The sequence below is a fragment of the Pleurodeles waltl genome, chromosome 9 (assembly GCF_031143425.1).
Source record: "Pleurodeles waltl isolate 20211129_DDA chromosome 9, aPleWal1.hap1.20221129, whole genome shotgun sequence".
Taxonomy (NCBI): domain Eukaryota; kingdom Metazoa; phylum Chordata; class Amphibia; order Caudata; family Salamandridae; genus Pleurodeles; species Pleurodeles waltl.
The window spans coordinates 527,762,313-527,778,294 of NC_090448.1; the positions used below are offsets into that span (position 1 = coordinate 527,762,313).

The 15,982-nt window shown below is 43.9% G+C and overlaps 1 protein-coding gene across 1 annotated transcript in view; it reads right to left on the reverse strand.

Moving 5' to 3' along the window:
• The window catches only part of LRRC9 (leucine rich repeat containing 9), a 640,455-nt gene that overhangs the window by 496,541 nt on the left and 127,932 nt on the right, over nt 1–15,982 (reverse strand). Inside the window, exon 7 of the mRNA XM_069207426.1 lies at nt 15,042–15,224. Coding sequence (XP_069063527.1) covers nt 15,042–15,224 — 183 coding nt within the window. The remainder of the gene's footprint in view (nt 1–15,041; nt 15,225–15,982) is intronic.

A 15,982-nucleotide genomic window follows, 5' to 3' on the forward strand; every position in this document is an offset into this window, starting at 1 on the left:
CAGGCAGCACTCATGCCCCTAGATGCTAGAATGGCATTTGATAGTATTGAGTGGAACTACAACTCTGGCTAGGATGGGATTTGGTCCAAGATTCTGTGGTTGGGTCAAACACTTATCAGAGCCCACTTGCGAGGGTGAAAGTCAATTCAATTCAATCTTTATTTGGATATTAATCCATAAAAGATATACAATTTTTTAAAAAATAGCATACAATTAAAAAAAAAAAAATCCATTAATCAGATAACTTTTGCTACGTATCCTTTTACCATAGCTTATCCAGAATACCTTCAATATTCAATATATACAATGGTTAAAAAAGAAAGAAATCTACATTAAAAAATACTGTATAATAATAATAGACAGGAAGAGTTCCCAAATTGTGCAAATTAGACATTATTCATTCTCATAGTAGACATTTTCTAAGTGCATATACATTTTCCTTATTCAAAATACCTTCAAAATCCAATATACACAATGAATAAAAAGAGAAATCTGCATTGAAAAAGTACTGGATTTTAATAATAAACAGAAAAAGTCCCCAGTTTGTACAGATTAGCCATTATTCATTCTCATAGTGGAGATTTTCCAAGTGCATATACGTTTTTCTCAGTTTAATAGCACATGCAATACATTTTATAACTGCGCAACATGCTTCTTTAGTGGCCAGTTTACATAAATAGTTAAAAGCTTCATTACAATAAAACAGTTTGTTGGCAATAAATAAAGGTTTTAGAAAGCGTTTCCTAATGCCATGATATTACATACAAGAAATAATAAAGTGCTGAGTGGATTGTGCAAATCGTCCAACGCAAGGACACTTTGGTAGATGTTTGCTCCATTTTCCCATTTTTGGGAAAGCTACTAAGAAATGTAATGTCTAAAGCACATTCGGGCCAGATAAAATCTGTCTTGTGTGTTTGGTACTATTAGCAAGTAATTTTGAACAGTGTCACTTATTTCTTCATTCATATATTGCATAACCTTGGATTTCCTACTTTCTCTAATAACTCTTTCACTTTCTCTCTGTCCCATTAATTGATTTTTCAACTTTTTCTTACTAAATTGGAGAATACCAGCTGGATCGTCCAAGTCCAGGTTTATGCTCTTCAACAAATTATTCAAATTCGCGAACCATGGTATTTTATCTCGATATTCTAGAGCTAAACAATCTCCAATAATCTCTTTTGCGAATCTTGTCCTTTCTTTAGACAAGATTCCATGCCATGCCAATAATGCATTAATGCATATATAATCTTCTAAATAGGGGCAACCCAGTTCCTTATGTACCATATATGTAGTAGTTGTATTTGGCACAGCAATTAACCTAGAGAGGAATTTATTCTCCAATACTTGTAGAGATTGCATCTCAGGTGATGATCCCCATAGGGCAGAGCCATACGTAACACTATTAACTGTTTTACTTGTATAGATCTTTAAAATTTCCCCAAGGGGCTTATTGCCAATTTTCTTTGAGAACCTAAAAACAGCCTCTGTTGCTCTTACATATTTCATTTTTGTTAGTTCTAGATGTGGATTCCAATGGCCCAGATTATAGAACTGTACATCCAAATATGTAAAGCTATTTACCTCCTCGCATTTATGGCCTTTAATGAAATAGGTTTTCTTGCCATCCTCTCCTAGACCACAGGTCATTACAACTGTTTTACTCAAATTTAGGCGCATATCTCTTTCCTCCATAAACTCTACAAAGCCTCAATCAGCCGTTGTAAACCATTTGCGGTCCGTGATAACAGGACTGCATCATCTGTGTATAGGAGGTCTGGGACCGGGTAGTTTCCTATTTTTGGTACATCAGCTACCAGTTGTTTTAGGTGGACATCTACCCCATTAATATAGAGAGAAAATGAAAAAGGAGCTAATACACACCCCTGTTGTATGCCTCTCCAAATCCTAAAACCTGAAGTGCATTCTCCATTTTTCCCGTATCGCATTCGCGCTGTTAGATAGCTATACAATTATGCCAGGAAGCTAATTATATCTTGGGGGGACACCCAAATCCATTATATCTTTCCACAGCTTTGCAAGATTGACTAGGTCAAAAGTAATACTGAGATCTTCAAACCAGAGAAATACATGCGCCTTTTTCACTGCCGTATATTTACCTACTACTAAAATTTAGGTTAATGCATTGTTCTAGGGTGCCAGCCTAAGGTCTGAATCCCAATTGTGCCTCTGTAAGTATCTGATTGTCGGTTTCCCAAATCTCTAGCCTTTCTAGGAGTATTCTCCCAAGTAGTTTGATCGAAGATTCTAAGAGAGAGATGGGTTGATAACATTTAGGGTCGCCCCTATTTTCCATTTTAAAGATGGGGACAATTATACTTTCTGTCCATGAAATTAGTATATATCCTTTTGTCACTGCCAAAAATACTTGGATCAGGATAGGGCACCATAGATCGACATATGTCATGTAGGCATCTACTGGAACCCCATCAGGGCCAGGGGCCTTCCCTTTTAGATGTTTTTTTAAGAACAGATCTCACTTCCTCTAAGCTGATCGCATTAAAAAAGGGTGGCCTAATCTCAATTATTTCCGTATTCAAAGGATGCATAGCAAAATTATCTAGGTTAAAATTCATGGCGAAATGAGAGAGCCAATCCGATGATAGTACATGTGTGACAATTTCGGACGTATCTGTGTCTTTCAAAAATTATTGATTGACAGTTTTCCAAAATAAGGCGTTATCCCTCAAAACAGCTGCTCACTCAAGATTTTCCCATGCCCTTGCTCTCAATTGGGCCTTTCTAGCCTCCAATGCAAATTTATAATTAGAGCACTTGATGATAATTTCTTCCCTGTTTCTAGGCCGAGTCTGTGAGGCTCGTTTAAGTTCTTGGTTTTCTTGTGAGCAATTACAGTCAAACCAGTCCTGCTTTTTTTTCTTTTTATTTTCAGGGCTCAATTTTAGACTCCTTGAGATGGCCTTACTAAGCTTACTGAAGGACACTAGGATCTCTAGTGGACATTGGTTGAATTCCGTGCATGCTAGGATTTCTTTTTCATGCCCAGTTATAATTTCTGCATCAAATCTTGTTCATTTATACCACACCATCTTACAGTAATTCCATTTTTCCTTTTAACTTCTAGGTTTGTTGCTATTCGTTGCCATGATTTGTATGGTTTGCCTAGTCTCAGTGTGATTAACAAGGGATGGTGATCACTAAAAATAGTGGGCATAATCCTGGGTGGATCAGTCATAGCGACACTGTTCCTAGAAATTATATGTGGTCGATAACTGAGGAGTGACCCCCACAAATGTCGGGATCGTCTCTCCTTTTGGGGCCCCCTCTTGTTCTATCAGTTCCAAATCATATCTGAATATCATCTCATCCAGTGTGGCTCCATAATTATCATGTGGGAAGTGGGATAGGGCGTTTCCCCAATCATCAATATAGCCGCATACCTTCTCAATTGGAATCTGGCATGCCCCAATATTAAAATCTCCAGAGTGTATGGAGGTTGAATATCACTTAGAAACATATGTAGTTCATCCTGGAGAATCGATACCACCACATTTTTCGTATTATCAAACGTATTATTGTAATAATTAATGATTACAATTCCTGTAGTATAATTTATCCAGAGATATAAAAACTGGAAAGAGGGAGAACTAGAAAATTATTTTACCAATGTGGACGGTATTAATGTTGAGATCAATACAGATAGCCCCCCTTTAGCTCTCCCACCAGACGAGGAGAAGCTGGTGAAGCAAATGTGGAGTATCCTTCAACAAAAAAGGATCCCCTGTGCCATGTCTCTTGTAGGCAGATTTTATGTGAAGAGGCTAATGTTATCTGCCATTCCTTATCAGCTAGCTTATTTCTTACCCCGATATATTCCATGGCATAAGAGTAATTGAATCCCTTGTTGAGGCCCTCCTAACATTATCAGCAATACTATCACAAACAGGAATGTTAGTTGTTAACTCTATTATAGTGTTAGATATTTCATCTGGGGTGGACACCCTCTTTCTCTTTCTGCCCCCCTTCTGTCAATTTGATTTCTTACTGTTGCTCAGAGGGGTGTACCGACTGAAACATTCTAAATTATTGTACCCATCCAAATTGCTAGCTGATTCCCTTATGCCACCCGACTGCCTCACACTGGGATTATTCAGTGGTCTCACAAATAGGATCTCCTGGTATAGAACATTAGGTGTGCATATGTTCATCGACGTCCAGTGTACAACTTTGTTACGCAGGTCTTACCAGGTCTCTACGATATTTGGTCCTAGATTGGGTATGTTTTTGAGTACAATTATATATGGAGTTGCGTCTGGGGGAAGATGTAGGACATCTTTCACAGGTCTCTCTCTAATCACACTCTCCCATCTATGGTTTACATCTGGTTGTATCTCTAGATTTATTATTGGTGCAGTTGGTTGAGATGATTCCCTCTGTGCAAACTGATCATTTTTGTTGCCTTTTTTGTTAAAATCTGTATTCCCTGTCATAATGGTATTCTGGGCACCTATGTCTTCTTGACTCTCACTCAGGGCCATATGACCCCCAGAAGCAGAGCTTTTAGCATCAATCACCAAATTAACATTTGTTTCAATCTTGCTCACACGATCTTTTATCTCCTTGATTTCTAGCAATGTGTTGGATTCTACATTGTCTAACTTCTTATGTAACCTCTTAAACAGAGTCTCCATACTCTTTGGTAAAGGACAATCATGAGTTATTGGCATGATCAACGATTTTGATCCATCCACTCTGGATGGTATCTTCCCTCCTTTGGGAGGCTTTGATAAAGTTATAGAGTTAGATTTTGTTATCTGCCTCCTACTCTTCTTCTTGGGGGCAAGGGGGAGGAATCAAGTCATCTCCACTAATCAGCAATTCTATTCTCTCTATTGGATCTATTGATGCCGGTAGGTGTGAAGATGGCATTGAGACTGTGCCAGAAATACCATCCTTTGGCGGTTCTAATTCGGTAATCAAATTGACAGCTTCTGTACTCATTTCTATGATACCCTCTTGCAAAGCACTTTTAGCGGCCATTAGTCTCGCTTCAGCATTGATAATATTTTCATTTAATTTTCCCATTGCATCAGTGAGGTAGTTAGTAATCATATTAGCACTACTGGGGGGTTTCACATTAATGCCAATCCCTACTTGGTTCTGCCTTCTTTTCCCCATGATAGCTTCCTTGCCGCTCGGAGTTCTAGATAAGGTAGTGCGCTTCCCCGGGGCTGTTTGGCAAGAGTCCCATGCAGAGGGAGTGCAGCGTTCCTTAAGAAGCGCTTCTTGGGGTGCGGAAATGGCAGTAGGCTGCTCCCTTGAAGCTTAGAGTTCTGGATAAGGTAGTGCGGCCCCTCCCGGGGCTGTTTGGCAAGCGTCCCGCACAGCGGGAGTGCAGCGTTCCTTAGGAAGCACCTCCGGGTGTGGAAATGGCAGTAGGCGGCTCCCTTGCTGCTCGGAATTCTGGATAAGGAAGAGCGGCCCCCCGGGGCTGTTTGGCAAGCGTCCCACGCAGCGGGAGTGCAGCATTCCTTAAGAAGTGCCTCCGGGCGCGGAAATGGCAGTAGGTGGCTCCCTTGCCACTCGGAGTTCAGGATAAGGTAGTGCGACCCCCCCAGACTGTTTGGCAAGCGTGAAAGTCAATAATGCAGTGTTCTGACTATTCACCCTACAGAAAGGCACGAGGCAAGAGTGTTCCCTATCCCTTATGATATTTGCACTGGTGCATGAGCAGCTTGCACAGTGGGTTTGCCAACATTAATTCATACAGGGGATAAGGAGCAATGGAGGCTGGGAAGAATGCATTTCCCTATATATGCGGACTATGTGCTGCTGTATTTCACTAAGCATAACCTGTCCATAGATAACATATTGCAATTATTTGACATCTTTGGGGATCACTCGGGATATCGCATCAATTGGACAAATTCCCTTGTCTTACACTCTGCTGCACATCACAGTTGGTGCTGGAGGGCTTCCAGCACCTCAGGATCTATGTCACCTGAGATCTGGCTAAATTCCTGTGCAGGAACATGTTCTCACAGCTAGACAGACTATGTAGGGATGTATAACACTGGCGACACTTAGTGCTTACGCTGATCGGCAAAGCTGCTTTATCCAAAAAGATGACCCTCCCCTGCCTTCTCTATGTTCTCCGAAACACACCCTTCAAGATCCCCCTATAGCTCTATCGGAAAATAGACCATGAGGTCAGAGTATTATTGTGGAATGGATGTAGCTCACATATCACCATGTGCAAGCTCCATATGGGGTATATAATGCGGGACTAGCAATCCAGGACTTACTGAAATACTACTGGTCAACACAACTGGTGGGGGTTAACGTTTGACTGGTTGCTGACAGTGGGGGTCCTGCTTACTGGGTTGGACGAGCGGCTATGGGAAGTAAAGGGCATGAAGTGGTTCTATATAGACAGCATGACAGCAAGACTTACTGGCACGTACCCAAACAGTAGCAAGAGTTTGGAAGGAGGCCACTAACTATCTAGGAGGGGGAGGTAAGCTTACTAATCAAACCCCATTATGGGACAGAAACCTCTTGCAGGGGGGCTTATCAAAGTGGGTCCTGATTGGCATAGAGCACCTTGGGAATATCTGGAGGGGACAGACACTAGTCATATTTGAGGTCCTGCACCAAGAGTATGACAGGGCAGAGATTGAGAGATACAAATAACTACAAATTGGGTACGCCCTTAGGAGTAAATTCAGGACGGAGAAATTACTAGAGGGGACACCACTTGAAGATCGCCTACTCATGGAACCTTTACCAGATAAGGCTATCTCTACTGTATATAAAAAACTGGTTAACAACTCCCTGACCCCATAAAGGCATTGAGCGAGGCCTGGGAGAGAGATCTGGGAGCACTCGGAGGCCCTACAAAGCCCACAAGAGATAGCGATCTTTCACATCATTTGTGGATGCTCAATGATACAACCCTACTGGGGAAGTGGTACAGAGAATGATTTAGATACTGGATCAGACTGTCCCCCTAGACGCAAAATAGCTCCTTTTGTCTCTAACAGGGTAGGCTTCCTGGCCAAAGTATCAAATAATCTAGCTGCTGGTTGCAGCAGGGGAGGCTAAATGCAATATTGCACAGGGCTCGGGCGCAGCAGCCCCCCCCACTAGTCAAGGACTAGAAATCAGACTTGGGATACTGCCAGCAGGCAGAGCAAGCAGTCTATCAAAGCACATGCTCCCCCAAGAAGATGGAAATGTATGGGGACACAGGAGTGCTTTTTGAGGATACTGAGCAAGGGGGTGGTGATGGAGTGGGGAGGGTGGGAACTAAATTTTCATTGTGTTACCGTCTAGGGACTGAAGCTGTCAACAGCCAAGTACGCTCCATTTCAAATGTACAAAGATATGTGTGCTTCGCAATCCTGCACTGTTTGTTGTGGTCTAGCCGCAGATTCCTTACCTTAAAATTAACCCCAGGCGTCAGACTGGATCCGGATATTTTTTTTGAGAAGTACCCGGTATGTCAGTAAATGGCGTTGTTTGGCTCTGTGTGGCGTCATCCGAGCGAGAAGTGACATGCGTGGTGTTTATATAGGCGCTGCCCTAGCATGCTGAAGTTAGTTTCTTTTTGCAACACTAAAGCCAGGAGTGAGGAACCATGAAGAACACTGACCACTGGTGTGGAAAACTAAGGCCCTGAAAGGGGAACAGCTCTGTCCCTAAAAATCTGTTAGCAGAGCGGGGAGGATGGGTGAGTCCGTAAGGAATCTGCAGCTATATTCTCTAGCAGATAAGGTGTTACAGAGGTAAGTAACTTATTCACCTGATAGACTTCTAGCCGCTGCTTCCTTACCCTAGAATGGATACCTAAGCAATACTTCCCCTCAGGTGGGTCTGCGAAACTGTTTCACACTAAAAAGTCCTGCAGGACTGAACGACTACAGTGCCCATCCCAACGGATCTGATTGTCCAGGCTGTAGAGTTTTGTAAACTTGTGAAGAGATGCCAACATTGCTGCTTAACAAATGTCCAGGACCAGAACTCTACATGGTAACTCAGTGGTCACATCGTTCTCTCTGGTGGAATCAGCATGCAAATCCTCAGGGGCTGCTTCTTGGCCAATGCGTAGCAGATCTTAATGCAGAGCATGATCCATTAGGAGCTGGCCCATTATGCACAGCCTTTCCTTTCCATTCTTCACTCTGACATATCCCATGAAGAGTTGGTCACCCACTCGGAACACTGTTGTGCGGTTATGATAGAATACAAACGCTATTTTGGGTCCAGATGGTAAAGTCGCTCCTCTTCCTTGAAGAGATGTGGCAAAAAGTAGGCAGAGTGATAGGCTGGCCTACATGAAAGGGAGTGATGACACTGGGCTGGAAGGAACCTCTAGTGCACAGAACCAGATGTTCAGGTAGGCAGGCTTGTACGGCAAAGCCTGAAGCTCAGCAACCCGCCAGGGAGATGCTATTGCCACCAGGAAGGCTGCCTTGATAGTAAGGAGCCTGAGGGGACAATTATGCAACGGCTCAAAGGGAGTACACACTAGACAAGATTAAGGTCCCAATGAGGCATGATGGAGGGCAAAGGTGCTCCATCAAAATGTGTTGCAACTCTTTCAAGAACCTATGTACAACAGGTGATTTGAAGAGGGATGACTGATCAAGCAACCACAGAAAGTTAGCCCTTTAGGGTGCCCAGTGCAGAGCCCTGCTGGGCCAGAGAAATAATAAAGAGAAGGACCTGAGAGAGGGGAGCAGGGAGAGGATCAGCAGTTTCTCTGCACACCATGCCACAAACTTGCCCCAGTGCCAGGCGTATACAGTCTTGGAAGAGAGATGCCTAACTGCCAAGATAACATTGCAGACTTCAGGTGGAAGGTTGAAAGCTGTCAACTGTCCCCGCTCAGTTGTCATGCATGAAGGTGGAGCGTTAATAGGTTTGGGTAGAGAACCCACCCCTGCTGCTGCAACAGAAGATCCTCTTGAAGGGGCAGTGTGATTGGTGGAGCCAAATTCTCAGAGCCTAGTCCAGAGGCACGAGGATGCCTTGGGTCCAGTCGTTCCTCATCATCTTGAGAACTCTGGGCAAGAGTGGTATACATGGAAAGGTGTACAGGAGACCTGAGCTCCACTCAAGATGAAATGCATCTTTAAGTGAGAGCTGCGTTGGAAACTCCAGTGCACAAAACCGCTGACATTGAACGATCTCGGCGGCAGCAAACGGCTCTAACCAGGCTCGCCCCACAGCTGAAAGAGAATTTACACCACCTTCAGATAGAGATGCCATTTGTAATCTGGTACGCATAGTTGGCTGAGTTGGTTCACCCGTCGGGGGTTGAACCACCAGGTAAATGATTTGATGTTCCAGCCATGTCCAGAGATGCAGGGCATCTTGATGAAGAATTTGTACCCCTACACACCCTGTTTGTTGCAATACCACATGGCGGTGGTGTTGCCTGTGAACACCTGCAGTATGAGCAGGTGGTTGAGGAAAGGGCAAGGGGTCTCCACTGACCCAATTGTGGTTAATTAGCCACCACTTCAGATCTTTCACAGTTCCCTCGGAGATCTGGACCATGTCGAAGAGATTAGCCTGATGCTAATCCACTGGAATGTCAGGTTTCACTGCGGAGCCCGCATATGCCAGCGGGAATGTGTCACAAGCAGGATGCAGGAGGCCATGGGGCCCAGCAGCCTCATAGTCAGTTTTACCAAAATCTAGGATACAGGCTGAAACATCAGTATCATAGCCTGAATATCCAGGACTCGCACTTCTGGGATATAGGCCCGAAACTGCGCCATATCCAGAGCAGCTCAGATGAACAGGACCGCCTGAGAGGGAGTCAGGTGTGACTTAGGCACAATGATAGTAAACCCCAGCATATGAAGGAGGTCTGCCGTAGTCTGGAGACGACAGCCTGGGGAAGTCCGCTTTCAACAGCAAGTCATTGACAAAGGGGAAGACTGCCACCGGAGATCTCCACAGATGAGCTGCAACCACCACTGTCACCTTGGTGAACAACCCAAGGGCAGTGGTACAACCAAAAGGGAGCACAGCAAAGTGAAAGTGTTCGTGGCCTACCATGAACCACAGGTAGCACCTGTGGGCAGGCAGGATTGGAACTTAGAAGTATGAGCGCTGCAAGTCCAATGCTACCATTCAGTCTCCCGGATCCAGGACAGACAGGACTTGAGTGAGTGTAAGCATTCTGAACTTCTTCTTTTTGAGCAAGAATAGCGATCCACCAGGAATCCCTCTGATAGAACAGCCCGCAAAGAAGCCCTCAGCAAGTACCACTGACAAGTCAAGGAGGCCAAGAGAGAGGTCATCACGACCCGCATTGACTCAGTATCCAACCGCATAAAATAACTTTTCAAAATAGTCGAGGAATACTCCAACCCAGCAGCCACAGAGAACACAATTCACCCCTCCCATGAACTTTGCAAAACCCTCTCAGACTACTTACACAGCAAGATCAGCACCATCTACAAGAACTCTGACCCCCAACCCATGATCTCCAACCGCAGCTCTCTCGACCCACGAGCGCACACCAACAGTACAATCTCTATATGGACACCACTCACCACTCAATCCTCCTCAGTCACCATGTCATCCATTCTCTCTGGGGCAAAAACTGACCCGTGCACCCACCACCAGTTCAACCTCGGAACCAGCCTCATCAGCACGGAACTCATCAGCATCCTCAACACCTCCATCACCTCAGCAGTTTTTCCAGGCAAACGGAAATCAAATCCCTCCTGACAAAAACCCTCCGCTGACCCCAACGAACTACCCGGCCAAAGTACTCAAGAAGGCCATCAATGAGCAGCTCGCCAGCTACCTAGATGAAAACAACCTACTGGACACCTCTCAAACAAGTTTTCGTTCCAATCACACCACTGACAGCACACTCATCACCGCAACTCATGACATCTGAGCACTCCTCACCCACCGGGAAACTGCCGCCCTGATCCTCCCTGACCTATCAGCCGCGTTTGACAATGTCTCCCACCACATCCCCATCAACAGACTACACAGCATCAGAATACAAAATGACACCCTCAAATGAATCGCCTCCTTCCTGACACGATGCACTTAGAGAGTCCAACTATCCCCTTTCACCTCTGCACCCAAGATCATCATTTGTGGCATACCCCAAGGTTCATCCTTCAGCCACACTTTGTTCAATACTTTCATGACCCCTCTGGTCAACATCGTTAGATCCCACAGACTCAACATCATCTCCTACGCTGAAGATACTCAACCGATCCTCTCACCTACAGAAGACCCCTCCATCACCAGAATCAACTCCGCTACACCATGACCACCGTAGCAGACTTGATGAAGACCAACTGCAAGAAGCTCAGCTATGACAAGATGGAAGTCCTGATCTTCAGTGAAAAACACCTCCATTTGGGACCACAGCTGGTGGCCAGTCAAACTCGGACCCACTCCCATACCTACAGACCACGCTCACAACCTTAGCATCACCCTCAACAGTGAGGTGACCATGAAGCAGAAGATCAATGATGCAGTTGCCTCCTCGTCTGCATGCTCTGCAGAATCTTCAGATGGATCCCAGCCAACACCAGGAGAACTGTCACCAAAGCCCTCGTCACCAGCTGCCTCAACTACGGGAACTCTCTCTACTGTGGCATATCCTCCCAGCTCCTAAAGACACTTAAGACAATACTGCACCCTGCCGCCACACTCATCCTGGACCTTCTCAGGTGCACCCACATCACTCCCTACCTCAGAAACCTCCACTGGTTCCAAAAGAGATGTAATTTCCTACATGATCAAGACCGTACTACATCAACCACCATCAACACTTCCAAAAACCCACCAGACACCTGCGCTCTTCCTTTCTGGCCCTCGGACACACACCCAGAGTCCAGTGCAGCCGCAGCAGCAGCCGCTCTTTTTCCTGCTCTGCTGCCAAGGTCTGGAATGCCCTCCCTTCCCCTCTGAACTGCACCCTCACTGGCAGAACAGAATAGACTCAGGTTGAGACTCAAGACTTGGCTCTTCTACACGGACATCGAACCCCAGCATCCAGATACATCCAGGGGTGACAGTAATGCACTCTAGAAATGATCGACTGATTGACTGATTGAGAGGGCAGAGGTGTGGGACAGGACAAAGGCATCCGTCCTTCTGGGCACCAGAAAGTAGGAGTGATATCAACCACAACCAAATTCTGGCATCAGCACCCTCTCCGTTGGTCAAGTGAGCTGTCACTTCCTTGCGAAGCAACATGAAATGGTCCTCCGTCAACCTGATGCAAGTGGGTAGCATGGGTGGAGGGGCAGTGACAAAGGGGAGGGAGTATCCCCTTTGGACAATTTGAAGAACCCATTGGTCTGGTACAGACCTCAAGTGAGACAGGTGATGGCGTGTCCTGCCTCCCACTGGGTGCCCATGCTGGCTTGAGGGCAAAACTAACGAGGTTTAGTGGCTGGGGCTGCTAGGTGGGTGGTGGAGTGGCCTGACTTCTGGCTGTCCAACCCACGAGGTCTGTGGGTACCACAGTCTCAGTCACACAGAGGCTGCCAAGCTTGTGCGCCATGGTGGCTGGGTGGGTAAAGACACAGCTAGAAGACCCTTCCATGGCCAGGAAAGGAGCAAGAGGTGGACTGGGACTGGGGCTGGTGAGGGTCATGGAAAGGTCCAAGGACCTGGCTGTAGCTCTGTTATCCTTGAAGCGCTCTACCGCGGAGTCCGCCTTTTCTCTGAAGAGACAGAAAGCATCAAAAGGCATGTCAATAAGTGATGCTTGGGGAAACCCAGGAAAAGCCATTTTTTTCTCAGCCAGGCATGGCACCGTAAAGCCACCAACAAAGAAACTGCTCTGCATAGTGAGTCGGTCATATCCAGTACCAACTGTTTCAAGTTTAAAAAGGCTCCCTTAGGCCAGCGAGCTTACACTGATGCACCTGTGTGCCAGTGAGTGGTACTGAAACCTGACAGGACTTTGGAGGCATTTACAGCAACCCCATAAAAAAGCCTGCTGCTCTCTACTGATGAAGGGCTAAACCCAGAAACACATGTCTAGAGATATACAGCACTAGCTGTACCCACTAAGGTGAAACAATATAGACTACAAGTGAGATAAGCACTAATTTGTACTGCATTTACCAGAATGCAATGTGTGAACTGCATGCTGGAGTGTGAGGCAATGTGCTCCCAACTGTTTCCTGCCCTGTCTTACATGCCCTAGGTCCCACATACTATGGACTTATAAGTATGTCAGGCCTTGCCAGTTAAGTGTATCCAATTCGACATATACTTGTATTGGGTAGAATACTGAGATCTGCTTAGCTGACCTCAGTGCCCTCTCAGAGTCGAGAAATCATCGGCTAGCAGTCCAAATGGGGGCAAAATGTTGGGGGAACATGCAAAAAGCTGGTTTCCATACAATTCCAATTTTGCTTCGGCCCTCATCAGCATACAGCATACAGCAGTGGGTCAGCCTACGTAACATCACTTTGAGTGACTACATTTTTTTCTTTCACAAAGTGCACATCCACACAAAAGGAGTTTCCTTTAGTGCCAGGGTTGCCTGATGTTATAGTAAGATACATTTGAAGTGAGCACAAGGCACATTCCAGCATTACCTGTTACTCTTTCCTTCCTTCTTTTCATCTTCTTTCTTCCATTTATTCCTATTTTCTTTCCTACTTTCTTTCCTTCTTTCTTGCCTTCTTTTTTTCTTACATGTTTCTTTCTTTTTTATCTTTCCTTTCTTCTTTTTTGAGTCTTTCTTTTCTTTACCTTCTTTCCTTCTCCCCTTTTTCTCTTTTTGTTTTTTGCCTTCTTTCATTTTTTTCCTTCATTTCTTCTTCCCTAATTTCCTTCTTTCTTCATTCTTTCTTTCCTTTCTTTTAACCTTTTTTCACTCTTTCCTTCCTTCTATATTTCTTTTTCACCTAGTTTTCGTTTCTTTCATTCCTTTTTCTTTACATCTTTCCTTTCCTGCATTTTTATTTTGTTTCTGCTTTACTTTTTCCTTTTCAGCCCTTTGTTTCCTTTTTCCTTATTTTTTTCTAGTTGCTTTCTTTCGTTCTTTAACTTCTTCCCTTCTTTCTTTTTCACCTTAATTCACTTTTTCCATCTTTTTCCTTTTGCCTTATTTCCTTTGTTCTTTTGGTTTTTGTCCTCTTTCCTTATTTCTGTTTTGGATTCTTTATTTCAGTCTTTGCCTCTTTTTTTTTCTTTCTTTTTTGCCTTCTTTTTTCTTTCTTTCTTCTTTGCCTTCTTTCATTTCTTTATTTTTCCTTCTTTCGTTTTTGCCTACTTTCTTCCTTTCCTTATTTCCTTTTTGTCTGCTTTCCTTCTTTCTTTCCTGCTTGCTTTCCTTTATTCTTTCTTCCATCTTTTTGTTTCCATTTCCTTCTTCCCTATTTTCTTCCTTTTTGCCTTTTTTCATTTTTGTCTTCCTTCCTTCTTTTTTGCTTTCAATCCTTTTTTTTGCAACTCTTATTTCTTTTTTTGTCTGACTACCTTCCTTTTTGCCTGCCTTCATTTTTCCCTTTTTTTCTTGCCATCTTTCTCAAAGGCGAGGCTAGCAGCCAATGCCAGCCCAAAGGCTTTTTTTAAGTCAGTGTTAGTCAAGTCCTTTTGATTCTACTAAACGCATGTATAACATAGTAATAGGTGCATTCAGCCAGACTTCATCCATTAGTCTATGATTGTCATTCACATTTTTCTTCTACCCACCCCAGCATGCATCAAGGGAAAATGTTAGCCCACTCTAGTCATTGACTGACTCCACTATGAATTACATTTATGGCATGCTGCTCTTTCACAAAAAGCACATCCACACAACAAGGTAGTTCCCCCCAGTGCAGGTGTACAATTGTAATGTGACTTTATTTGAGACCAGAAAAACACATTTGCTTTCATCCATTGTTTTTTTAAGATTTAATGAGGGTCTGCAGCTTCCTGAACAATAATGTTTTGCAAAAACCATGACACTTTGAGAACAGACGAACATCAAGAGGTGCTAAAACATGACAATTTTCAAAATGACAATAACAACATATGCTAACTTATGGCACAGTACTTACCTCTGCTAGATCCTTTATTGATTTATGATCCACATCATATGTGTCAAGTCTCTGAAGATGAGGCATATGATACAAAATATGTGTAGCATAGTTACAGAGACGGCACACTGGATTTGAGCTGTACTGTGGATCGTTTAGACCCAAATCCTTAAGGTTTGGCAGTCTAGCTAAATTTGTTAGTTCCTGAAAGAAATATAATACATGTAATGAATTTAAATTGCAACTGGATACACATACAGACACTACTTCTCATGAGAAGATAACAAAGTTAAAATTACATAATATTTTACTCAGAAAGGTTGGGACTTCATCAGAAACGGAGTCCCCCTGTAAGAAAACGTCAATCTATCAAACTCACAAAATTCAGGACCTTTTTTCAAATAGATAATGGCTGAGAGGGTGGTGGCACATATCCTTTACAAAATCTGGCCAGGGAAGATTGGGTAAGGTGAGGCATTAGTGTTTCTTGCATAGAACAGAAGTAACTTTACACTTTTTTAGGTATCCAATTGAAGCAAGATGTTTTACTTCACATAGGAAAAAAGCATAGATGTCTGAAGAAAGAGGACTAACATGACTAGAAATCCTCATTACAGGTGCCCTACTAATACTGATTCAGACAAATATACGTTTGCTCCCGAAATGTGATTACAAGAAGTATAGATTTACCCTTCTCCCAAATGTTTTCTGACTGCTTATTTTGTCATGAAAAGCCTGCTGAAACATGCACATGGAAACAGGACAGAAAGAGATACACAAGTGGTATTAGGGTTCACAAACTCTGATACTGTATGGTTTACCCCTTTCCGATCTCCTCATCTTGAGATGGCGAGCTAGTACGAACCTGGACAAACGCTGCATTCTATGGCATCCCTATTTCCCTGGGCATTTCTACATCACTAAAGTACCTGGGCACTCCTAACTAGGTCCCACGTAGTAAA